The 27,636-nt window shown below is 42.6% G+C and overlaps 1 protein-coding gene across 3 annotated transcripts in view; it reads right to left on the minus strand.

The window, feature by feature from the left end:
* Positions 1 to 27,636, minus strand: part of Nachralpha6 (nicotinic acetylcholine receptor alpha6) — a 226,232-nt gene that overhangs the window by 93,027 nt on the left and 105,569 nt on the right. For all 3 annotated transcript variants that reach the window (XM_071714289.1, XM_071714290.1, XM_071714288.1), the window contains exon 6: positions 17,617 to 17,797. In XM_071714289.1, coding sequence (XP_071570390.1) covers positions 17,617 to 17,797 — 181 coding nt within the window. The remainder of the gene's footprint in view (positions 1 to 17,616; positions 17,798 to 27,636) is intronic.

Below are 27,636 nucleotides of genomic sequence, written 5' to 3' on the forward strand. Positions count from 1 at the left end.
CACATATATATTTTGCTTCGTAGCTTAGTTCGGCCCTTACTCCACCGGAGCGGCTACACGTGGTATACTGCGCCAACGCGATGCATCGGGAATGGACGTCTCGAGATGTAAATGCGCTGGCTGCGGCGCGGCGCCGCAACCCCTTAACTAATTAAATTCAATCTTCATATATAACGCCACTTATCCGACAGGCTTAATCAGGCCGATGACGTTAAGAAGCGGCCCCGCAGGATCCGCTTCTTGCACGTGCAATCGAGCGCCTCGTCTAATAATCATAACCTCGGGTGATTACATTCGGGAACGAGCCAATTTTCGCTATCGACCGCTAAATCCCATCTGTAAAATCTAAAATCGTAACCGGTATAATTGTGACCGGTTCGATTTTCCACGTACGAGGACAAATGTACACTGTGTTCCCAGCACCGATTTGAATAAACATGATGATTATACTCGCATAGATACGTAATATTGAAATACGAACCTATACAAATTATACCGGCTTCAATTTGTTACTGTAAATGGATGCATGCATGCAAACATTAATCTGTAATCAATTAGAAATGATGTTAGTCTTTACATCATTTCGATGTTTTTCGATTGCAACGTAAAACGATAATTAAACAAACGCTTCGGTATCTTTAGAGGTGTACGGATTTGCAGACTCGATCTCTGACCGAGAGACCACAAATTCTCCTAATTCACGAAACTCTCCGAAATATCGACGGTGCACAATCGCGCCGGCGATCGTCAGCTTGGAGAGCTCTTTCAACGGGCAAGAGTTACTCGCGCGCTTCTGAAGATACGATTTTACGAAGTGAGACCACGCGAAAATAAATGTGATGGCAGCGGACTTGATGCAGAGGAAGGAACGTCACGGTCGAAGCACAGTGTTGCGCTCGTGTTTCGCGACGTATACAATCGCGACTACGTTTAAAGTCGATTCAAAACGATGAGCGCGATTGACCATGCTCCTTAACGAGTTTACATTTACACGAATTCACATCCAAGCGTTCACACATGTATACACGTATACAGACGTACACGAACGCGTATGTTTTCTCTGTGATCGGGGGATCGGAACTGCGAGCTGTAACTATTCGGCAAGTTCGAGTCTCGATACTTCGGGGTATAAAGAGCGCGGCTTAGGGCTTAGACACAATGAGAAAAATAAGGAATAAGATAAAGGAATAAGGAATAAGGCATGTTGCATCTCACTTTAATGTACGTGTACTGAAGTGAGATGCAACATTCCCTTATTCCTTATTCCTTTATCTTATTCCTTATTTTTCTCATTGTGTCTGAGCCCTTATACTCGTAGAATATACACGTGGAAGTTATTTTCGTACACCGATTACGGTACCAAAATTTGAACTCGCCAAAATTACTCCGGTTTCAATCCCTGTTTTGTAGTTTACTGATGCGCGAACACGTTCATACGGACACGTGACATGGGAGGACATGGAGGGAAATCTGCGTGTGAGCGTTGGGGATATCACCTATGCACCGTCAAGAAAGCATGCAAGCTACGCCGCGTTACGACACGAAACGGCCATTAATTTCTGTACATATATATACACACACACATGACATGCGACACACACGCTGTACAGACATATCAATCAATACGGTTGATGTTGATACGTTGAGTGACGGAGGGCGAAATGGATCGAACAAAGTTCGGGTGTACGACATATAGACGACAATAAGTCTTCAAGTTTGGCACAAAATACAGATATACAATTTATATGTCATATATGGGGGGGGGGGGAGAGCAGTCGATATGAGTCGAGGGGCGGGGGTCGGGGAGAGACAATGTTTATATGCGGCAGAGTAATTGGTGGAAATGCGCTCGGACTGCATTTCGATGCGGGGAGGCAGTGCAACCTGCAGCGACGGCGACGGGCGACGGGCGACGGACGACGGGCGATGGCGATGCAGCGGCGCGTAATCGGGAGGTCGAAAACGAGCGACGCATTTCGGCACCTATCCCATCGGGTCACGATGGATCACAGCGCTCGTAAATTTCGCCGCGTGCATGCGTGCGAAAACGTGTATCGGAGATGTCCTCGCGTTACGCCGTTGTCGAGAATCTCTCGCTGTTCGGCTCGATTGCGTCGGGTGTTTAACAGCCGCATTTTAATTGATTCCCGTCTAGCTTTTAACGAGCCCTACAAACGCGTTTCGAAATCCATCGAAAAATCACCGTTGCGTTATTGATAAGAGAAGATATTCGCGCGGTGATTCCTCACGACGCGCGACGAGGGAAAAAAAAGGGAAAAGGATCTTCGTTGCGATTGAATTGTTCCGGTCGATAAAGCTCGGTTCCTCGACGTGGCCGCGATTTAAGCGGGCTACACACACAGAGATATGTATCAAGAAACGGTATCGTGATACCGTCTCATTAGTCATGTCTCATCGTGTGTAGGTACGTCTCCGAAGGTTTCATGTATCAATAAGTATCAACAAGTATCGATACATGAATCTAGTCTCCCTGTCGATGGAATAGAGACCGAAACAATGATACTAAGATATGTCTCAGCTTGTTTTCAAGTGTGTAGAGTAATCTCGCGATAGATCCCCGCTAATCGCCACTGTGAAGTTGACACCTCACTTCACCTCCAAAAATCATGCACTCATTGTCGGTAGTAGAGATAAGTGATACCTGCTACATATCGCAGTGTGTGTATGTGTATAGTACATGATCTGAGACATATCTTATCGAGATGGTATCACGATACTGTTTCTCGATATATATCTCTCTGTGTGTAGCCCGCTTTAACGAGCGAGACTCTCGAATGTTTTCCGAACATTTCGAATTCACCGAGGGGGACCGAAGTGAACTCGCACGAAAACGCGCAAACGAGCTCGGTATTGATCACCGAATCTCGGCCGATCGTTCCGCTCGTAAATACCGAATTCGCGTAAATATCGTATTCCGCGGGTGCGCGCATATATGCACGCGCACGTGCGTACGCGGTTTGTGTTTTCCGCGGTTGGACGGGAGGAGTCGTTTCTGCGTGATATTCAACGAGGTAAGGGCCAACCGACAAAAATACGCGGCCCGTCATGCTGTTCGATTCCCCGTGTAGGGCGCGCGATCGATCGCGGCATCGCTGAAATATGTAACAAAAGCCCCTTTTCTCAGTTCCACGAAAATTTTCGGCCGCGTGAAATCCGAGGACGAAGACGAAACGTTACTTTCCGACGTAAAATCCGTAAATTGCGACGTTTCCCGATACTTTGCGCCGTTATCTCGATTTTTTTTCAGTGCGCGACGCGAGATATCCATGAAATATTTCGCTCGCGTAAAATAACGCACCACGCATCATAAAGTTACGACGTTATACGCGCAGGTTCAGCTGACTGAGGCACTTTTTTTCACGCGAAATCGCGAAATCGAGTTAAAATTAATGAAGAAAAAAAAAAGGGAAGAGAGAAAGAAATTCCACCGCTGCCGCCGCATGCTGCACTGCGAAAGAAGGGCGGCGGTAATGGCACCGCCCCGACATTGCGATGTATTTTTATGGGCGTGGGGAGTTGGGGGTTTTACGATTCTTTACGATCTACAATTCTCGTCCGACACGCAAATGTGGAAGGAGGAAATCGCCCGCCACGGCGCGTCTTGTTGTCTCGGTTCTTCAACGAGTCCTCGCCGATCGCGAGGGCGCGCCTTATCGTCGGTCCCGCGCGCTCGCATGACAATCGATTTGCGGATAACGAGCGCGCGACCCTGCGATTTCGCGATTCTATGACCAATCCAGTTGTCGGAACGAGACGCCCGATGCTCTGAGCCGAGACAGCGCGACCGAGCCGTGTGCGGACAATTTCCTCGAGCAACTGGGATGTCCAACTTCTCGTCGAGTAACACTTAAGGGTTAGTAAGAAGAACGCAGCTTAATGTATTCATCGAGAGAGGTCGGTACATCTTTCCCTCTTTTCTTTTTCTCGTTTCGGCACGTGGTCTTACATGAGTGCCCCAGCTCGCACGCACCGCACGTTTCACGTAGCAGATTTCATTACAGCTTGATCTGTAATTCGTGATCGAGTGCGCCGAGGGGCACGCAAGTAAGAGCGCATCCGAACAAACGCGTTCGCTTCGCGCCTATGAGTCGAGTATGATCATTTTCGTCTCCTTTATATCAAGGTCTGCCTCTTAGAGGTAAGTGCCGTCATTGATTTTAGGAAATTTCATCGTTATCGTTGTCATGTTGTGTTAATTATGTATCTCCCGTTGTCGCTGCAAGTGGAAGTTTGCACTTAAAATTGAGTGTATTGTAACTTTACGTTTTTATATATTTCGAGATCGTTATAATTATCTTATCGTCCTCAGAACAAATTTCATTATACAACGTGAATGTCTAATCTAGACAGATACTGATACTTATCTGACCATACATTACGCGTTCTGCAATAAAATTAAAACTGTCTCGTGTAAAGTTATCGTTTACACGCGAGTAGAAAATACGCCCGATCGATTCTTGGCGTCATTCTCTGCCAATGATAGACAGACAAATCGAAACCGTTCGTGGCGCCGATCAATACCAGCATGCTCAAAATAAATGTCCGCAACTCGTATCCCGTTGATTTACTAACCCCGGGATTTCAATTCGAGGCGATCGAGAGGAATCGTATTTCGCTGCAGTCAAATGGGCTCGCGGCCGTCCGTCTTGTCTCGACGAGGAATAAATTCCGAGAGCGGGGAATTTCGGGGGGAACCGCGGGGGCGGCCGCTCGAGGATGCGATACTGACGGATCGACGACTGCAAGGGTGCGCGACAAAGACGAGGGAGAACTCGCGCGGGAAACGCGAGACGCAACGCGAAAGAGAAGAAGGAAGCAGCTGCTTCAAGGCAGAAGTGTCGTTGCACACCGCGGTGCGGCAGAAACACACGTGCAACAGGTGAAAGGCAGGTATCGAGCACCTCGTTTATTTCCCGACGTCTAGTCTCGCCCGGGCGGAGAAAAATTTTATTGTCGCCCTCCCCCGCAAAACTGCGCGTCGCGCGGGTCGCGCGTCATGACTCGATTAGAAATTTGAAAAATGGCACCCGCCGCGCCAGATGATTCGTGGAGTGGAATTTTTCGGCATTGTGCGCTCGTATCCTCAATTTTTTTTTCCTTCCGTTTTGCTTCGTCGGCCGACTAATTTGTCAGGTATTTTCCCGGGCGTACGTTTAATTATGCCTGTGTGCGAACGAGAAGATTGCCATTATCATCAGCACGCGGAGAACACGCTGGTAAACTTTCGTGATTCCTATCGGAACACTGCCCAATTAAGAATTTCTCTATGGTGCACATAGGGAGGATAACTTGGAATATCTCTCTCTTTCTCGCTCTAAGCGAGATTTTGCGACGATTTTCCTTGCCGCGGCGAATAGCTTTGAGTGCACTTGCGCATTTGCATTCCCCCCCATCTTGTTCTTTGAATAGGGTCGCATTTGAAATTTTCTTTGCCCTTTGAATTTTCGAGAATGAGCTCGGGTGACGACGAGCGGCTAAATTGCCGTGGAAAGATCGTTTGTTGAAGCGTATTTCACGCGGCGTGAATGTGGGTGATGCGAAAGGGAACGGCGGCGGTGAATGAAAATCTGCGAGATTGTTCGCGGTCTATCATTCGCGAATGCAAGTGGCGTGAGAAACATGCGCCTTGTGTCGCTTGGCAACAAGAAACCGTCATGTGGCACTGCAACCACCGCGCGCACGTATGATGTGTATACGTGTACGTGTAGCGTAAACCGCAAGCCGCCGATCAGCATACGCGCGCGAATATTTATTGACGTGTTATGCGCTTAGGGTAGACACGACGGTAGATTAGACACGCGCGAGTTCGTAATTTGCGAGGCGCGTGCAAAATCCGGTTAGCTCTGGTAATCAAACGTAAGCGCTGCGTTTCTTCTCGTTTCTTTTGTAAAACGTGAAATAGAGGCGAAAATTACGGTTTCAATTTTACGGCTTAAACGTTGCACGCACGTTCGATTTGTGCGTGTGGATTCAATTTATCGGTCTTCACATAATTAATGAACGTACGTCAATCTCCATGTTATTTACGCACGATTCGAATTAACGCAAAATTATTGCGGCAACTACGATATTGCTCTTCCGATATGTACATAACGTATACTATGAAAACGATACAGCGCTGGGAATATTTGTGTATTCAGCTCAGGACTCTTTCGCCAGCTCATCCAACCTGGTCAACCTGGCTAACGTAATCAACACGCAATTAGTATGTTCTCTGTAGTAAATAATATCGGCGAATGAGATCAGATTTCTAAGCAATTTGTTACTTCCACTTGCAAGACTCCGAGAACGTGTTTGGCAAACGTCATTGGTATAATTAATTCGCTGTCTCGAGGATATCGATCCTTTTGAAGGATCGCCTCGAATCAAGATACGAGAATCAACAATAACGACAAGAATCTCTCGATAAGATGAGGGCACGCTGATATGTGCGCGAAGCGAACGCGAACTTAGCCTAAGCTTTGCCCACAGCGAGTACTCATTCTTTGGAGATTCTACGTTATAATTTTTTTTTCTGTTGCAGAGCATTCTTTCATTTTTTCAATTAATCGATTCGATCCGTGTCCCTCCACGAGTTGCTACCTTATTTAACAATAGTGTTGCTATAGTAGGTGTGTTATGCGTGTTACCTTCATGTAAATCGAAACAAGACGAAGATAAGTGCCAAAGTTTCTTTTAAATTAGACTTTCCTCGTGCGCGAAACTTTTTCTTTAATAAAATTCACTGTTTCGGCTACGCGTTAAGAATAAATCTTTTATTCTGTAACAAGTTCGCTATTAAGTATCCTGTAAACCAAACTTGAAGCAGACTCATGATATTATTATTAAGATCACGGAACTCTGTGGAAAGTATCTCCAGCAAATTGTAATCTGTGTTGACGATCGATGGAATAGTTGAAGTTTAGCTGATCGGTAGGTAGGATGTATTATATTCGTGGGTGTAAACTTCGACCCAATATTCAATTAATTCTACCGCGTTTGTCCCTTTCCCTCCGTAATTCTCTCTAGGTGCGATGTGTGTGTATGTATTTCATACGTGATCGCGTGTATACGGCATATCTTGATCCGCACAGTTGGCGGTTCATTGATTTGTATTATAGATGACCCAACTGCCGTGAAACAGAGGTTAAGGATATATTCGATTTACGATTAACAGTTCGCCGACAATAATCTAACGTTGGGTCACGATCCCTATTCCATCTTTCATATTGCCGCGGGAATTTATGACCCGCTTATCAACGGAATCTTATAACAGTTGTAAATTGCGAGTTATTACACAGGAAACACTGTCGCCGTAAGATAGCAGAGCTTATTTATAAGTTACAATTTTGCTGATAATTCCTCAAAGAATTCGACTTCGAATTGAATACGTTCGTAGATGTTTGAAAAACTTTTCGGTAGAAATTTGTTCGATTAAATGCTGATAACACTTGTCACGTAATCTGTAGTTGCGAAATCTTGGGAATTATCTTTATGATCATGTTGATGACCACGTGACATACTATTGCATTCTGCTATGTCGGTCGAAAGAAAATTTTCGGCAACACACGTGTATGTTACTGCGAATGGTCAGTTGAAGAAAAGGCCAACGGATCGAAGCGTCTCAGAGGTGGTTGGCACGAGGATCGATCGAGAATTAGCTCTCGTGGGTGTCGGATCAAAGCGCGCGTGCGACCAGGACGGAGAATCTCAAGAATGAGGACTCGCCTGTCTCTGGCACGGAGACGTCACTCAGCTATCGACTCCACGGAAGGTAGGAAGTTCAGTCTGGACTCACTAGTGGATCGGCAGATTGCAAATGATTTGACCCTTGGGCGATAGACTAAACGCGCGGCGGATCGCCGAGGAGGAATTGCTCTCGAGGAGGAAAGATGAGAAATAAAAAAAAAATGAAAAAAGCTGGATTGTAGAAAAAGAGAGAGGGGAGAGAGAAGACAGAGAGGAGGTGGTGAGGAGGGAGAGAGAGGGTAGAGAGGGGGGAGGGCAAGAGAGAGAGAGAGAGAGAGAGAGAGAGAGAGCGACGGGAGAGAATCGGGAGGAGTCCTCGCAAATTGTTCATAAACGAAATGGCCGGAAGCGTCGGCGATGACGAAGCGACCGGAAAATTGCACGGAACGGGAGCGTCGTCGTCAGTTATCCCGTTGAATGAACGCGAGCGAGGCGTCTCTCTCTCTCACTCTCTCACTCTCTCACTCTCTCACGCCTCGGATAAATCGACTCGAGAGGAAAGTGATCCTTGGCTGCTGCTGCTGCTGCTGGCGCGATTACGTAAAGTGGTGCGTAGTCGCGGATTACGCGCGAGCACTTCCGTAATCCGCCATCGACACGAGTAAGAGGGGCATTAATTTCTCCTCCTTTGATCGTTTTTCCCAATCGACGTCATTCTTTAATCGGTACCGTGCACAGCCTTCGCGTTATAGATTTTGATAATTGGCATCATTTTACGTAATGTTTAATATCGCGGAATTTGAACAAGTAATGATTAAAACGCTTTTAGATACGTACTCGTACTTCTTGGATGTAAGAATTATATTAGACAATTCTGTCGTGTCGCCGATTATTTCATTAAGCGTTGAAATCAATTAACATTTTCTTAGAGCGTAGAAGGCGTGGCTTCTGTCAATGGTGACAGATTTCACTCGTTATTCGACCGCATTTGACAATTTGATTGAGAGATTAGTATTACGTTCTGTCGAGTCAGTGATACAGGTCGATATATGATCGGACATTGATCTATCTATCCTCGCATTAAAAAAGATATAAGAAGCAATACTTCTACGTGAAAAATCAGCGTGTAAGAATTTAGATGGATCACTCGATATACATAATACTTACAAACGGTAAGTAAAATGTCTTCTCTTTAATGGTTTCAACGCTCGAAAAAAATCTAAATTAAATGCTCGAAAGAGCTCTATTATTTCTCGATATACTCGCAACATTCCTTAATTAACGTTTGTCAACAAGCTACTGAATTACTCGAGTACTATCCAGCTTCGAATCGAAACTAATTCCGAAGCAGCGGAATACACAACGCGAAGTGCACAACAGGCTCACCTTCCTCTAGCTACGAGTTATCGTCGTGACAAGATATGCACTTCATGCGCAGCAAAGAGATCACCGTTACATGCACGAAAAATTGTTGAAGCGGTATTAGGTGGGAAATAGAAAGATAGTCCGAGAGATATTGAATAGATGTGAAGCGTATACATACATCAGGCATGCGTCTTTAATCGTTGTAAAAATTAAAAAAAATATATATATATATATGAATGGACGGAAACTTAAACTTGGAACTCAGGAAATCGAGAAGAATTCGGGAAGAGCCAGGAGGACAGTTATTCGAAAAAGAAAGTCGGCGTAGGACAATCGGTGCGGAGTCGATAGTAGAACGGCGTGGACGTGTGCTCCATGCAAAATTGTTTCCCAGCTCAGACATAATCACGTGGTCCCTGCTTTGACTGGTCGATGTATGTGTGTGAAGCATGTATAAGTATAGTTTGAGTCAGTTGTGTATTCGCGGTCGTCCTAAACACCTTTCTACGTCTGCAGTATCGTCTCTTTTTCGCGTGGGGAGACGCGAAGGGTAATCTGTGTATTTGCATATATAAATCCCGAAACCATCATGTTGTCTTTTCCGTCGTTTTCGTTATTTCTCCACTCTTTTTTTGGTCTCTTTTTTTTCATTCTTTCCCCATTCTTCTCCCGCTTCTTATTGCTTTACTTCCGCACTTCTCATCGTATATACCTATGTATGTATGTATATATGTATATATATATAGATATAGCGAAAGCTCTCGTTTGATACTCGAAGGAAAAGCCCGTGAAAGCAAAGTAACACCGGCAAGCGACATCAGCCCATCATAGCGCCCTCCTCTACGTAGGAAGGTTAAATGTATATGTCGACACCATTATATATATAAGATTCAACATAGCTATAGCCAATTAGTGTGCTCAGATTGCGCTCGTGATGTGGTTGCAAGATCTTGGTTATTTTGACTGTGTTCATCAGACAAGTCGTTTCCCCAGCACTCCGAAGGAAGATTCCCAATTAATTCGATTCAGCGCGCAATTAGAATAAAAGTAAATCGTTCGAAAACAGAGAAAATGGATCAAATTAGCGTGTCGATGAAAAGTCGATTTAACACCGCACGGACCAGTTGTGAAATGCGGACAGGCACAAAAAATCAAAATTTTATTGTCACGAATAAAACGCGCGCGAACGAATTTCCGTCGGAAACAGTAAATGTTTATGCCCGCCTCGTAAAACCGTCTCTGCGGCATAGAGACCACGCCCGTCCATTAACTGCGCGTTGAGTTGTTTCTGTGAGTTGAATAAATAAATTTGTTTATCAGGACAAAACTAAATTTTTATGCGCGGACGTAGAGCCGACAACGTGATTCCTCGTTTATATTTGATCAGTTTTTACGAGCACGCTCTGTCACCGTGTCGAGATAGGAAGATATCTAAATCCGATTTAATAAAATAATAGATCCGCGCGAATACCAGCGAATAAGCAACGTATGTGTATGCAAGTGTAAAACGGATGATTATGGCGATGCTATTACGGAGCATGGTGAAGTTGCTGTGAAGCTAAAATGAGCGTGAAGTTAAAATGGACTGAACTTAATGGCGAATGTAATTTAAGAGGAGGAGTCCCCGTTGGGGACTGCGGGCGATTTTAATGGCGGATGAAGTGCTTTGGGCGCAAAGCGGTGGCGTTGTCTACGGGAAAGTATGCTGCTTTTGTCCGAGACAATTTCCAAGATTTAAAAGAACCGCATAATAATACTTTGGCCGAGTGATCGATTTCGACGGCGGACAGAGATGCGCGCCGTCTTTTCACATCTCGCGCGACGACGTCCTCGTTATTAAAGGCAACCATCGATCGGAAAACCGTTCCCGTCCTATGAACGTTTTATGAGAGCCGCTAATAATACTCCGGTCCGGCCGGCACAATCAACGGTGATTCGAAAGACATTGATCCCTCATTAAGATTCCATTATTATCGAGTTTGCCTTTCGGTCGGTGACAAAGTTCGATGAACCAGTACGCAAGCACTTTACGGTCAATTTATTATATGTGATATGACGACGACGACGAAACACCGGAGAGAAAGAGGTACAAAAGTGGACAGATTATTTATTATTTAAGCGCGAAATTTATCGGAGAACTGATTTTACCCCCGGACGTGCAAATCGTGTTAAGTTCGATCGTGTCTTAAAGAGTTCGCGCGACACGATCGTTGCACATAAAAATACAGCGCTTGAAATCTCTATGTATTCAAAGATAATACTTATTATAAAAGAAACTTGTGTACGAAAATTTGCATACAAAAATTGACTCATTAACATGACTCTTGAGAGAGAGATATATATATAATATAAGAGATATATAATATTTCATTCTGTCAAACTAGTTGTACTACAAACTACAGACAAATGATTGATTTGTGAATACCGAAATTGCAAACGCTGAAATGTGTCTGAAATATGTATGTCCCACGGTAAATTCTGTCTGTGCCATGATTAAGAGGTACAGATGGGTGTTACGCGAAATGACACGAGGAACTTCACACGCATTTAGACAAATAATGACCAAATTTATTGCCCCCGGACTGGAAATCGATGGGACCGCGACCGCGTTGCGGAAGTACGGAGATTATTTATTACCCGCGAGATAGCCCCCGTCTGAAAAGCAATGGTAGTTTTTTAGTCTTATCGACGTCGGCCGTATTAAAGCGAGGAGAACAAAGAAGAATGACGGAGTGTTTATAAATTTATCGGCAGTGACAGCGAGAAAATAGTTCGACGCGCAATTTATAAGAATGCTAAAGCATGCACCTTATTTATCGTCAAAGCGTGCAACAAAGCCGCCACGTGCGGTTAATGATTTTGATATTATTAAAATCAATAACGCCGATGAATCGAGAAATTGTCACAAAATACAACATTGGTACAAAAGAGCGTGAAAATTACGTATTAATTTTCATAACTTTAAATTTCAATATTTTACGGTATTTATTTGGTTGAATAAATAAAAATATTCGAACAAATAAAAATATATATATGTGTGTGCATGTATGATGATTAATTTAATTTCGATCTGGCCGATTTTGCTTCGACAAAAAATATTTCTTTTAAATGACGGTAATAACACTAACAATGGACTTTAGTGGCAAATCGTTTAAAATTTTATGCACATGTGTGTGTATGTGTGTGTGTGTGGGTGAGACACTTGTTGTTCTCATTCCATCCCGTCGCGATAAGTGCATTATCCGTTAGCGAACATTCGCTGAGCTTTACGATGCGGTGCAATGTTTTACGGTGTATCAGCAGCAAACGGAAAATCACGATTTGTCATTTTCAGTTTACTTTATGGTCCGGCACTACCAATCGTCGCATGATTCACCAACGTCGCGATAAATCGTTACCATAAAGTATAATTCTTTCTCTCTCGCTCGCAAATCGTGAAATATGTCGCAATAAAGATATCGGACAGTCCATGTTGAATTTTTGTGTGCAGATGTCTTTTCGCAAATCGGGAAACATAAAATTTCTTATATGAGACATCCTGTCGTGAAAGGATATTAATACATGTACCCAGGTAGCAAGGTGACGTTAATATGACGTCAATAATTCGTCATTTTTTGGGTACGACGTCATTTTACCAACTTAAGACGTATAAATGTCGTGACTTTTTTGACGAAATAATAACTAATCGTAGAATGACCTTATTATAACGTACCATTGACGTCATTTGTATAACCATAAAAACACTTCGACAATTTAACCAAACTATAACGTCCAAGTAACGTTAGATTAGTGCCCATTTAATGACGTTAGTTATTTATCCATTGTACGACGTATCTGAGACGTCAGAATTTCGACCAATAAAAGACGTTAGTTAAATCACTTTAATACGACGTTCCTGGTTCGTCAGATTGTAGACCAATAAATGATGTTAGTTAACTGACGTTAATACGACGTACCTGAGACGTCAGACTTTAGACTAATAAAAGATGTTAGTTAACTGACGTGAATACGACGTACCTGAGACGTCAGACTTTAGACTAATCAAAGATGTTAGTTAACTGACGTTAACACGACGTACCTGAGACGTCAGAATTTCGACCAATAAAAGACGTTAGTTAAATCGCTTTAATACGACGTTCCTGGTTCGTCAGATTATAGACCAATAAATGATGTTAGTTAACTGACGTTAATACGACGTACCTGAGACGTCAGACTTTAGACTAATAAAAGATGTTAGTTAACTGACGTTAATACGACGTACCTGAGACGTCAGACTTTAGACTAATAAAAGATGTTAATTAACTGACGTTAACACGACGTACCTGAGACGTCAGACTTTAGACTAATAAAAAATGTTAGTTAACTGACTTTAACACGACGTACCTGAGACGTCAGACTTTAGACTAATAAAAGACGTTAGTTGACTGACTTTAACACGACGTATCTGGTTCGTCAGTTTGTAGACCAGTATCCAACCCAAGGAGCAAAGTGACGTCAGAAGACGACATCGACATAATGACGTCTATTTTTAGTCATTTTTGGTCTATGACGTCGGCGACTAATAATGGACGTTTATAAGACAATGATAACTATTTCATGCAGTGTTATAGCTATCAAGAAGATATCATTACAAGATTTTTGAACACTTTAAAGATGTACTTGTTATAGACAAGTACAGTTACTAAGGAAGCATCAGGGTCAGAAGATCGTCACTGTTCACTGGATCATCGAAGTCAAGCAACACGGGCGCGGTACTGTACTAGGATGGGTGACCGCCTTGAGAAAGCGGGGCTATATGCACATGATACGTAAAGAAACAGTTAAAAAAGCGTTTTTTTTTCATAGATAAAGAAAAAAAACGTTTTTTTATAAACGTTTATCAAGTGGACATTTTAACATTTTAATTTCATAAAAAATAATGTAGATTAAAAAGTTGTCGTCTATTTGACATTTTATGGTCAGTCTTGTGATGCCATTCCAAGATGACGTCCAAATGTTCAAAATCTGACGTACTTTTATTTCGTCCCGTCGACGTCATTAATTACGTATTAGTGACGTCAATATATGACGTCACGGAGATGAGACAAAAGTACGTCATTTTTACGGCACTTTGACGTCATTTCATAACGTCGCAATCGTCAGAACATGACCAAAAAATGACGTTAAATAGACGTCACCTTGCTACCTGGGTAATTTGTCCGTGTTCACATCATTAAGCGACTTTTAAAATTAGAACGTCAAAAATTAATTATGCATCGCGCTTGAATCGAATATTTCTGGAAAGTATATATAAGAGACGTCTTTTAAACTAATTGCAAGATATTGTGACTTCATGCATCATTATCGAACGAAGCATTAAAAATAAAGTAAAAATTATTCAAGAATTATTAAATTGAAATTCAATGCAGATTGCGAAGCTAACGGAGTTTCTTTAAATCAGGCAGATTCTTTAAGTCAAGCGTAATAAAATACCAAATTACGTTGATTCTCATTAATTCTGTGTGTCAGGGAGTGATTTCGAGCGACAGAACGAACTAGCGTGCCTCTCTACGCTCTGATCGTGAACAGTTCTTTGCGCGAGGGTCTCGAGGGGCTGGAAACTGTCACGGACGTGGCGAAGTGTCGAGGCCGGGTCGTAAGTAAAATGAATTTAACATTTGGCGTTTATATGCGGCCTGCAAACTGCGCGCCGTGGGAACGAGCTCGACAAACTCGACGTCGCGAGTTAGGCGCGATGTCGTATATGCCTAATATCTATACTGTACGCGCGCATCCACGGCTTCTGTACACATTTACGACGACGGGAATCAGTTGCCATACGGCGCCAAAATTTATCGCTCACGTAATGGAGAGAGGCGGATTCACCGTGAGATTACAACGGCCTGCATCCCCGCCAAACTTTATCGGCGTTTTATATCAATGCGAATTTGATAGTTCAACGTGCAAAAATTACGACAGCTTGTACGAACTTGGAACTTTGAATTATTCACATATTGGCAGACTGCCAATTTCAAATTTGAGATTAAGTAGATAGTAGAGAACTTATGCAACCGGAATTAAACGAGAATTTTGCATAGAACTTTGATAATTGATAATTTGATAATTGATGGGAGAACTTACGGGCGATTAAATCACGACAAAGAAGCAAAGATGAATATCTCACCTTTCTCTCTCTCCGACGAGATTCTCTGCGTAATTTTCTCCGGAGCGGAAACGTCGGAGTGCAAATGTCACGATTATTATCGTGAAGAACGTTATAGGAAAGATCATTGAGGATAATTATCTTGTAACAGAGAGATTAGGAAAAGTACATTATATGTATAGCGAATTGCTCGCTTTAAATACAGGCAACGGCAATTTATCTAGCGCCGCGGATGTAATTATCATTGACAATGCACGTTGAAGTATCTGCGACACAATCTACGAGAGTGTCGAAATCGTTCCATTAACGATGGTCGCCACAGGTTATCCGCAATTCAGATATTGTATAATCGAGTAGAGCTAGTTTAACAAAATTTCACCCTCGGCTCTCGAAATCCGTGTTACAAAATTACATCTAAAAGTAAGCTCGCGTCTAATAAAATCAAGCGACGTGCGAGGCAAACTAATTTCTTATTTATGCCATACAAGATTAAACAAATTAATTTTATCCCTCAATCTTTTTATCAAAATGTGACATTAATGAGTTACATTTTACTTCAAACGTCAAATCAATTCTCTAAGAAATGTTAAATGTAATTGACAGTGAGAAATGACAAGTGCAGTTCATGGACTGTTGAGAAATTCGCGACAAAGTGATTACGATCGAGTAAATAAGGTAATCTCAAGTGCTTTCTGAGATTATAGAATTGATGCCGTCGATTCGACGCATGGAAATAGCGTTTCCATAATAGTGCGAGGAAATCGCTCCATTAATGGTGATCACCTCAAGTTACCCGCAATTTGGAAATAATTGGACAGGGCAAAATCGAATCCGACAATTTAAGCCTTGCGCCATCAGCATATTTCCGCACGTTAATCGACATCTGGGATGCTGCACAATTTTGTGTGCACAAAATAGTGTGTAAGTGTTCTCGATCTATTTTGCGCGACAAAATTGATTATGCTTTTGTCAAAGCGCATTTAAATAAAAATCGGTGAAATCGACCATTCACAAAATGACGTTTTCCTTCCGCCTCGGAGGACCTGGAAAATTGCCTTAAAAAAAAATCCACTCAAAATGTTATGAAATTTTCAATGAAAGCATTGAAAACGCGACAGGATACGATTCTCGCGATGAACATTCTCTTCTGGAGTGCTGGGTATCCCTGACACTTTCCTATCTGACTTTGTCTCTTTTCTCACGCGGCACTCGATCTAACTGACACATTATAGAAAACGGTGCGTGTGATACGTGTCGTACGTGTGTAACATGTAATACTATATATCATATATATATATGCCTATTATGTATATAGATCCGAGCTGAAGCTACGAAGCGTGAGAACGGCTATCTATGGAGCATCGCTATTGTGTGTTGCACTCGTGAGTCTTGTGAGTCGGACAGAAGAAGCCGCGAGATGCCCGTCACGGGCGCGGGATAGGGTTTTTCTGGTCACGGCTGGGACGAGGTGGGAGGCGGGTCGAGTCTCTCATGGCAGCGAGGGATCCCTGATAGCGAACGGACAACGAAAGTGGCTTTATTTCCGACGGCGATAGAGCGCCGAGGATCCCGCGGGGATCCCCGCTTCGCACCACCGAGGGGCGACGCAGACGGGATAATTCTCGGTAGTTTTCCGCATGGAAATTCGGCCGCGAGCTCGTTAAGCGAGAACGAGACGCGTATCCATAATTGGTAATTGGACGGTAATTAAGCGGCGGGAGCCGCGATTAAATCACGTTTTTATCGCTGCGATTTCGACGACCAACTAATTACTTATTAATTTCAAAATATGCGTTGTATTAGAAAATTATATCAATATTCATATAAATATATATCTTTACATTTTTAAATATACAATTCAGTGAGTTTTAATTACGACCGTCTTGTATATTTAATAAATTTGAGCGGTAGATGTAGCGTTAATAAAATATTAAATTAAACAAGAAATTTATTATTAATTTTTGAATGGCTTTATACTTCACACTAGCTGAAATATATTATTAGGACTGATTGTAAAAGATTCAAGTTTTTACAATAACGAAACATCAAATGCAAATTGACAAATACAAATTTTTAGTATTCAGAAAATTTGCAATAATAAATCAGAAATTTCTGAAGATTTTATCATATTGGTATCATCACGCATCGCATTCAATAAATCAAAATTTTGCGACAAACTTTCCAAAGATCGTAATCGTAAAAATGTAGATCCTCTCCTTTGCCGCACCGCACGGCGGGCTATATCGCACTTGGGACAGCCACATTTCGCGGTCCCTCGCTCTCTGTCACCCTTCGCTTCCGGTTTACCCGAGTAAAAGCGCGTGTAGCTCATTCGGAAGAATTTAAGGGATCGATATAATCTTAGTGCTCTCGGTGTGTATTGAGCGTGTGTCGGTGTGTAAGTGGAGACAGTAGTGTACCTGGTTGCCGTCGTAGGTCCAGGATCCGAACTTCATGTCACAGTGTTGGTCGTCAAAGGGGAACCAAGTGATGTCTATCTTGCATGTGCTCTTGAAGATGCCCGGAGGGACGTACAGGCAACTGCCGTTATGCGTGACCACCACGTTTGTTTGGTACGTCCCGTCGAAACCCTCATCCGCACTAACGTTTCATATCATACTTTCATTAATTACCCTCGTCAGTCGTCAATCGTGATCGTTTCGCGGCCGGTTTAATCGCGCGTCTCTTTAATCATCGCGTGATGGAGCGGGAACGTCATCGGTTCTTGTTGCTGCCGGCAAGATCTCGCAGGAAGGATATTAACAGACAAAGAACGACGACTGTCACGTTTACGTCGGAGGTAAGGAGATGGATGGGGATATTTGAAGCATGGAAATTTCTCCGTTCCAATTACATTTACTTGCGACACCGTAATATCCATTAGAAACGCTGTCTTGCGCGGAAAAAAATTAAGCAGATTCATGATTAAGCGCAATTAGAAATGTCGAGATTACCGATCTTTGTCTTACTTTACGAACGCGCTGTATTTCCTCACGTATTATGACTTGTACTTACACCATTTATCTAAATCATCTTTCTTGCAACATCCTGAATGAATAATAAGATGAGAATCGCGAAGGTGAAGGAGAACGATAAAACGGGACACTCGCGAATGTTATTCATGCCATGAAAATGCAAACCGTTTAGGACCGCTTTTACGAGAGGCTCTTTAAGTGCGACCTGGAACTAAAAAAGGGCAAAAGGGTTCGAAAGGGTGAAAAGGGAGAAGAGAAAGAAAAAGAGAAAGGATACTGTGAGCCAGTTCGTGTTAATCCCTCAAGAATAATTCGAAGCGACCACTTAAACAGCGTTAAAGGATAAAAGCGGATACTTGTACCGGTCTCGGGAACCTGTGCGCGCGAATTTTTATGACATATTTATCTGGCGGCTTATTAAGATTTCGAATGTCGCATGTTGGGGCGGCAAACGCGCGAGGGTGTGCGAAAGGTTATTCCTCCGGGAAACGTGCTAATAAATGGGACGGCCCTGTACGCTGTTACGCAAAGTACACGCTCGGCGAAGATAAATCGAATATTACGACGATCTTGCGAGACAACTTGTAGAAATTGATACTGCGTGCTCGCGAAAATGTTCGATGTAGATGGCATCGACGTTAATGTTCCCTTGAAATCGCTACGAGAAGGCGGCATCGGCATTGTCGAAGGTTTCGAGGATGTCATTCTCGCCAATCGAAAATCGATACCGCCGTATCGTTAAAGCCCTTGCGCTTCTCCCGTTACTTTTACACGTTATCGCGAAATGGAGAACGAAGGGGATAAGACGGAGGATGACGGGGAATAAAGGGGCGCTTCAGTGAGTCTTTTCGGGGAGAATAAAGTTAATTAATTCAAGCAGAGAATTGAATTTTCCAGCACCATTGTGTTAATCATTATCTTGTATCTCTTCGTACGTGATCTTGCCGCGCTCGTCCGTTCATTCGCAATGAGATATTAAATATTCGGTCCCGTCGGTTTTGTGTGTTTTGCCATTTGTCCCAGATCGCGGAGTTGAGCGACGTTTTCTCTTTCGATGTCGATTAACGCGCGTTTTAATCGAACTCGCGCGCAGGTATCAGGGAAAATAGGCTTTATGAAATCGATCGGTGCGAAAAACCGGTCGAACGCTCTCTCTAATGTATACGTTTATTCCGGCGCGTCATGGATAGCGGCATTGTCGTCGTTGTTGTGTGGCTAATGAAGACTAACGAGAAACGGGATTTCGCCCAAAAAGTGTGTCCGGCTAATTAATCTCGTTCGTGCACGACGGAACGAAACTGTGTTGCAGCGAGTACCGGGCATTGGATTTTGCCGATCGTGTTCCTCTTTTACGGGAACCTCGTTATTCGTTGCCGCATTCGTCTCTGAGTGCGCGCGAGGAGCGCGCGGATACGCCGGGATACAGTACTACTACGGGCATTTTGTGGCCGTTATTGTGATGATATTGTTATTGTGCGAATGCGTGTTAATTAGCTACGAAGAAAAATATTGCACGGCTACAGCAATTTATAACAGAATCGTGAGAAACCGTGCACGTGGCATCCGAACATTATCGGCGATCTGGTCAATAGAACCCGCAATAACGACGCATCGGAATTTAATGATCGAATTGTAAGGGGGCTAATTATAACGACATCAAGGGACGCATTAATATATAGGTTAATAGCGCTCTTCTGACGGATTATCGCGAGATTGACAGATCGTTTCCGGCACATCGTCGACAGGCGAGTCGACAGGATTGTCAATTACATCGAGTTGCAACAACACGACCTCGATCTATCTCCAATATGATTTCATAGAATTTTCTTGCATGATAAAGATAAAAGCTCTTTTTTATTTTCATTCTTTGAGAAATGATACTCACGTTGTTTGCCGAGTGGAAATTTAATGAAGTACGGCAAGTAATGTACGTCAGCTCGCTTCCATTATCACTGACGAGTAATACATTGTAAGGAAAGTTGCGACACTCTTGATATAAGTTAACGTAATCCCGTGTAATGGAAGTTACAATTTAGCTTGACATTGCATTGCACTCGATACCGCGCCATCATAAACTTCCCGCGAACTTGCGAAAGTTTTCGTTAATACCCCTCGACCCTATGACAACAGTGGCCGCAAAAGTTTCCGCTCCAAGAGAAACCAAGTACCTGAATGCCTAACGATTGCTCGACGTTAAGTACTTACCCCGGGATGGCTCATAGGACGGTTAAGAATGTAAGCAAGTTCCGTACATGCCGCAAACTGTCGTTACGCGAAATCTTTTTAGCGTTGTTGGCATACGTTGCCTCGGCAAAGTGTGAAACGAAGCGAAAGGGTATTCAACGCGAGTTAAGAGCACCGCGGTATTCTGTGACGATGCAAGTTCGTGCAAAACAAAATTTCAGCGACAAAATTAGCAGATAAATCACGATAACTCTAACTTGTTCGGACTTACATCATACTGATCTGATGCGTTTGATTAGCAGAAAACGCGACATCGCGGCAACAAGCGAGACATGATAAGCTAGAGAGTAAAAAAAAAACAGAGAAGATTTACATATTGTTCTACCGCGGCGGCGCAACGAGGCGGATTTTACTACCATTCGAGATAGTTGCAGTCAGTGCACGATAATCAGGATGCACATATCTCGACGTGTTTATCTGGAGCTTAGCGCGATCCGAAAAGCCGACGGAGGAATGAGTAGGAAAGCCGCGCGAGGGAGGGAAACGGACAAAAGGATGGTCAGCTCTGTCTCCACCATTGCGATGTTACGGACGTAACTTGTGAGAGGCTTATGCACTTTATTCGGTTCCCTAAGCAAGCACCTCTGCCGAGGTAACGGCGAATATTTGTACGAAAAGTCCGATCTTGAACGCCTCAATTTCCGAATGGAAAGAACGTCTGTGTGAATTGGACCTTCGAAATAACAATAGTGGAGGTGAATTGCGCAGGTCGTACAAGAACCGTCGAATGTCGTTTCAACCGCAGGACTACTAACGGGCAGAAGCTAAGAAAAATAGTGGCTTTAATGGAGATTTAAATTTACGCTTTTGGTGAATTAAGGCTTGAGAGCATAAAAGGTAAAAACTTTGCCTTTCAAAGCTTTAATCAAACGTTGAAATTTAAGTTAATCTTTTACCAAAGTAATCTTATTGATTCTAAAATTACTCTTTCTATGTACATTAAAAGAATAGCTTAATTAATGATCAGTTACATTTGCAAATCATGATTTTAAATTATTAGATTTACGCAATTCTCGCGAGAGGCAGAGCCGTTTAATTAGAAGATTTATTATCAATATGTTTAATGTTGAAAACTAGAAAAATTAACGTCTCGAAATATCAATTAAAAAATATCTACTTTAATTTTTTCACAAAATCTATGAGTAAAATAATAGCTTTTTGGAACATGTGTAAAATAAACTATATATTGATGGGACATGTTCACATTTATATACCCATACGTTAACGCCGGAAACGATTACATCTTAAGTGTGATTGACTGGCGATCAAAGCGCGAGCGAGTAAATAAAATAGCAATTGATGCGGCTGGGAACAGTGGAACGGAAGGATGGGCCTCGAGGATAAAACGCGGCTGGACGGGATTAAAAGACAATGTTTATCGAACCGTTCTCACTTCCTCTTCCTTTTGCGGATTCTAGCCCCTAGTTGCGCCAGCGTGCATCAAAGTCCACGCGCTGTCGCGTTCATGAATTCCGAGAGGCATTTTCGTCGATTGTTCCACGTCGAACAAAGGCGAATCCCACTGCGGTGCCTATTGTCGGGTTTTCGGGATAAATTCTGTTCTCGAGGATCGCTGACCCACCCACCGGTCTCTCTATGTTTCCTCTCTGTCGCGATATTCATGAGAGGAGAGCACTCCGGTGTTGTGAGCAACAAGTAAGTCCCGCGCCCTGGATAGTAGAGGCGGGCACCCTCCTTTTGTTCCGCGAGTAACGAGCGTCCCGCCCTCTCTTCATTGCAACCGGTATGTTGGGTGTATCTTTAAACAATATCGGCGGGATGGAAGTACTTAAGACCGATTTAAGGTACGCGATAATCCAAGATGAGCGAGATCGGCCGAATCGTGAAAAAAGTGGAACGATAATTATCAAAGGCAATTAGGAAACTTGCCGCACAAGAGATTTCGTTCAACGTACAGCCGGCTGCCCTCAGAAAAGAGACTCTATGACGTACCTTGCAGAGGATGAATAAACTCCAGTAAATTTCGCTAGCGAGACGGTAAGGTGTAAAATCGTTTTTTTAATTTCTAAAAACAGCACGGTATCGAGATGCGCAATGGCTTATGACTTATGTAATCAGAATCTCTGTATTATTATTCACGCTTTAACGAAATCATCTTTAGATGAAACAGCGAACAGAAAAGTACATTTCAATTAGAACTGAATGATTTTAAATGCTGTGTAAAATAATAGAAAATCAAATAATAGAACAATCTTGGAATTTGTATAGAGAATATGATTTGTATTTTGTATAAGAATATGTGCAGGAAACTAGAAATTTTGCATAGCTTAATGAGTTAATTTTTTGCCTGGTTATTATCTGTGAATCTACTGGATCCGTATCTGATTATGCTAATTCTTTTATCTAACTCAATAATATACTAGCATTTTTGGTATTTTACGTTTTATATATATTTGACGTACATAATGTAAAATATTAGTTGCAAAACCCTAATTTTACAATCGATCACGTCTCAGAAACAAGTATAAGCAAGTCCAACAATCCACATAGATAGAATTAATGTCTTACAAAACACGCCTCTTGTTCAAATACACCCTCTTTTCCCTGCCACTTTCTAAAAAAAAGAAAAAGAAAAATTGCGCAACGTTAATTATAGGTTCCGACGCGTCTACGCTCGCGAGTATCCGTCGCGTAGTCCGCTGATGCGTGCGCCGCGTAAATACCGCGTAAAGGTGAAAATATTACGCGATCGGGTCAGCAGGAATATAAAAATATTATGGATCGATGACGGGAAAAGTCCTGCCCGTCCGTTGGCGACTGCCGCAACGACGCGCCCTGACGTAACACGCAAGCGCGTGCATTGAGAAATTTCGAAACGTCGATTGTCTGCGTAATGTGAGCGTAATGATTAAATAAATTATTGAAGAATATTGGCGCTGACTTTCTCGCGTGAACCTTCGCGATTTTTTTACACTTATTGTAATATAAAACATATCCGCACATTCGCAACATGTACTCGGATCGTGACGAGAGCTGTGCGTTTGATGCGGCACGTGATATCAAAGATTCTTCGATCGTCAATTAATCCAATGCCGATACTCGGGTTTAATCGACACGATAATTTAACGTCTAACGTACGTTGCCTTTCTCTTATGCGCAAAATTTTATATGTGCGATGAATTTTATCCTAGCGATATCATTCGATTCTCGTGATTCCTTTTCTAATTCTTCATCGATTTGCAATAAATTCAATTTTGATCACTGTATTTTTTAAAAGAGCACAATTTCTGTATGATAAAGGAGCACAATATTTTTATAAGAGACCGATATATAGTATCTTTACATAAGAAAACTACTTTTATAGAGAGAAAAAGATCTTGTCATTCCAGCTACAAAGTTATGAAATCGAAATGCAACGAAGTTTAGAGATGTTTGCATTTTAGAGAGACGCTAGAGAGACGAACGATCAAGGTGCGTGATCAATTCCTCAGCACGACACAGCATTTCCTAGTTGCGAGCCACCTGTCAATTATCTTCAACTACAGTAGAATATATACAGTGTTACTATAGGTGCACGTTTGAAGTATCTGCGTGATAAAGTCTGCTTGTATTCTGTGCGATTTTTCTTGTGCGAGAATATATCTGCGTGCCAGAAAAAAAACCGAACAAAAAAAAACAGAAAAAAATATATACATATATTGTTAGGCACTAAGCACAAACGTCAGCACAGCGACACCCTCGTCTCGTATCGTGGAGAGATCGTAAAGCGCTGTCCGTTTCATCTCGTTAGACTTGATCGTTATCATAAACCGACACATGCAACGACTAACGAGCCGCGTATCCGTCTAGGCGCCTTCGCCGCAGAGAGATTGAAGATTGAAATGTCAAGCGTGGAATTCGGGTTGCGCCCTCGAGGCCGGATTGATCGGTCGACGTCTCTCCGTCCTCCGTCGTTTATATATGTCTTACTGGTTTACGCGCGTCGACCGGATCGATTTAACCGTCCTCGTCGTCGTCATTCCGATCGAGGATTGGACGCGCGAGTTATTCCGGATTTTTTTTCCCCGCGAACGAGTCTATTTCGTTTTATTTTTTTTTATTATCGGCGGTCCAGCGTTTCTCTAGTCTTCCTTTTAAAGTTTTCCAGGACGGTTGGGGTTTCACCGACCTTGCCGCGAAACCCGCTCCTTTCCATGGCTTTCTCGCCACGTTACATCTACGCAGGAGTCCCGAGTCACGTATATCGCGTAAATAAAAAGTCATTCGAACAGAAAAGTTTGCTGTTTTACAATTTTCAATCTAATCAATGTGTAATTTTAATTACATTGTATACGCTTTCACCTATACACCGACTATACTATCCATTTGCGGGTGTGTCAAGTGTCAACTAGTATACGCACGACAACGTGTGTATAATGAGTTTTGTTTTAGAGTTCGTAGAGTTTTAGAGTTTCGCACTGCGCATGATGAATTTTAAATAAAATGTCTTTTTGGAAATATTAAAATATCGACTTGTTTCGGCTTGTGGATGAGAAAAATTAAAATTTCGTCTTTCAGTTTGTGTCGACGGAATAACTAGAATTTATTTTCCGAAACATTTAGCATCATGAATATTAAAATTGAATTTCTCCGGCCAAACAAATTTCAAGAAACATCAGTTGGAAATTAATCAAATTAACTCATATTATATCGAGCGTAAACTCAACATTTTGGGACGTCCTGTGCATGTATGCCGTTCGTCCAGCTCGCTCATTGCGCTCCCACGAGCAAATAGTACCGACGATATAACGAGGTGCGGTGACCCGCTCTCAAACTCCGTATGTCATAAATGTCCGGGAAAACCGTCGAAAAGTTAACGGCGCCAAATCACCAGGAGAGACGACGCGCAACATTTCCTAAGCTCTCGTTTGCGAAACTAGGTGACTGGCGGCGGACTATCACCGCCGGTCGTAAATTTTGCAAACAATGCTGATTTTCAGCTTCCTGGCACTCGAGCTAAGACGGCACGAAAGCATATTAATAATGACACGTGAAAATGCCAGCGAAATCGAGTCGCATTCAATATGAAAGTTTGTCTGTCTGCACTCACAGGCAAGGCTATTGTAACAAATTTAGCTGACACGCCCGTCGGAGAAGTCCTCTTGTAAAAATGTACCGATCTTATAGCACGCATTTACAGGCAGAGACACTCTGTCAAGTATGTGGCCATTTGTGCTTCTATGAACGCGATATCAAAGCCTTAAGATTAATGTTCCCGATTTTTCTAACTGTCCGCGCGAAGAAAGAAACGAGAAATATTTCCTCGTGGACAGCTCGCGCGAGATGTTCTTCCGGCAGATGCGAAATTATTTCGTAAGATGAAAAGCAAACTGTCGATATGATCGAAATGGCGATGCGAGAATCTCCCTAGAAGAAATTTCCTCATCTGGTTTTTTCGTGACCCGGGACCTCATTATCAGGATATGTATTCGTCCTGGTTAATAACTGAATCCACAAGGGCGTTCGCGAAAGGAGCGGATACCGAGCCCGGTCATGCGGTGGCCCGCAGTAACGGGGTGGCCTGACGTCGCGTTTCAATTAATTATTCACATAATTACAACCGTCGCTCGCTGGGCGCCGTATTCGCTCTCGACGTGACGGAACGAATTCCGAAGACACACACGTAACTTATATAGAATTCTGTTAATACTATAGGCGTTGCACGCCAGCCAGCAACCTGGAGAGCGATTCAAATCAGAGCGGAACACGATATGTAATGTGATAGTCGTAAATCCATATTGTAAAAACACGAAGATACCATTCGTTGTTGTTCGAGTTTGTTGAATAGTCCATTAATGGACTAATACATATTTAAATTAAATATCAGTATAAATCTTGTTTCGCAGAATTAATTGCATTCGCATGACACAACTTTAATCCATTCAAGCTTTGCCAATGTTTTCGGAAGTATAATATGTACTGTATTTATTATAAATATTATGTGCCTTGTATTTCGCTCCTTTATTTTCGGGATATATTTTATATTTATCCTAATATCGAGAACCTTGCGTTCGATCTGGTGCAGTTCCTTATAATTCCTTGATTATTCCTTGCATTTTAGAGTGTGGTGCTCCCACATTGATTGGATTAAGAAGCACAAACGGGAGTTCTAAGTACGAAAGTACAGTTCTGAGTTCGGTTCAAGAGACGCTGAGAAAATCAAACACATTTTCGATCCGACGTGAGTAAATAACGAGAATGATTATGAGTCCATATTTGTATGTAGATCGGGGAAAATATTATACGGTACGGACGAACGCGAACTGTGCTCTATGTACCCTGGTATCCCCAGGGTAGTGGCCGATAGAATCGCGACCGCGTTCGTTCGAGAGCGCGTGATTCGATTAAATAACCGGATCAAGTATGTAGATTAGAGTAGTGTCTCTCTATTCCTGCTCCCCCCCTTCCTCTCTCGGACGGCCGCGAAAATCGCAGCGGATCAAACGCGCCCTCGTTTCCGCCAAATATGTGAGAGAGGGATTGTTGTAAATTTATATACTTATGTAAACCGGCGAGAAGGGGGGAAGGGGGGAAGGGGGGAAAGCCCAGTTGGATTGGATCTTCTGTGGATAGATCAACCAGTGAATTCCGTGAATATATTTCGCCATGTTCGATCGAATTCTGCGGCGGTTCATGTTTCCGTTGTGGTTTGCATAATATTCGCATATGTGGTTCGTATAGCCGACAGCGGAATGGATAGTCGCATCGTGACTTACCTCTATTGACTTGCATCATTTTCCATTGTCAAATTCGCACCGAAATGTGTCAATACGATCGGGCATATATTTGCATTTCTCAGATTTTCTCATTCCGCGGTATATGTCATATCGCATAAATTTTATAACTTTTCTCGCAAGAATCCGATCCCGAGGTTTCTGACAACTATCAAATGCGATCGACATCCTGAATTCCTACGAATATTATAAACAAGCCCGTAATCTGTATATACAAAAATTTCTCAAGAGCAATTCGTGTTCAACAGATTTCAACAAGATGAAATAATCCTCGGATGCGCACTTAATTTTTATTTTTTATCCAACAGAGTATACATATAACGCATTCTTTGGAATAGCAGTAAAATAAAATAAAACTTTGATAAGTGTAAGATATAGCGTTTATACTCTGGGTGAGAAAAATTATCTCGGGAACTGTAAAATAGGATTATTTCGATTCTCCGAAGTAGGTACGTCGAGGGGCAACGCGCGAATTTCGGCCGCGAAC

Source organism: Temnothorax nylanderi, unplaced genomic scaffold, assembly GCF_030848795.1.
Source record: "Temnothorax nylanderi isolate EJ_2023f unplaced genomic scaffold, tnyl_v1.0 TNYL_tig0138_pilon, whole genome shotgun sequence".
In the NCBI taxonomy this organism is placed as follows: domain Eukaryota; kingdom Metazoa; phylum Arthropoda; class Insecta; order Hymenoptera; family Formicidae; genus Temnothorax; species Temnothorax nylanderi.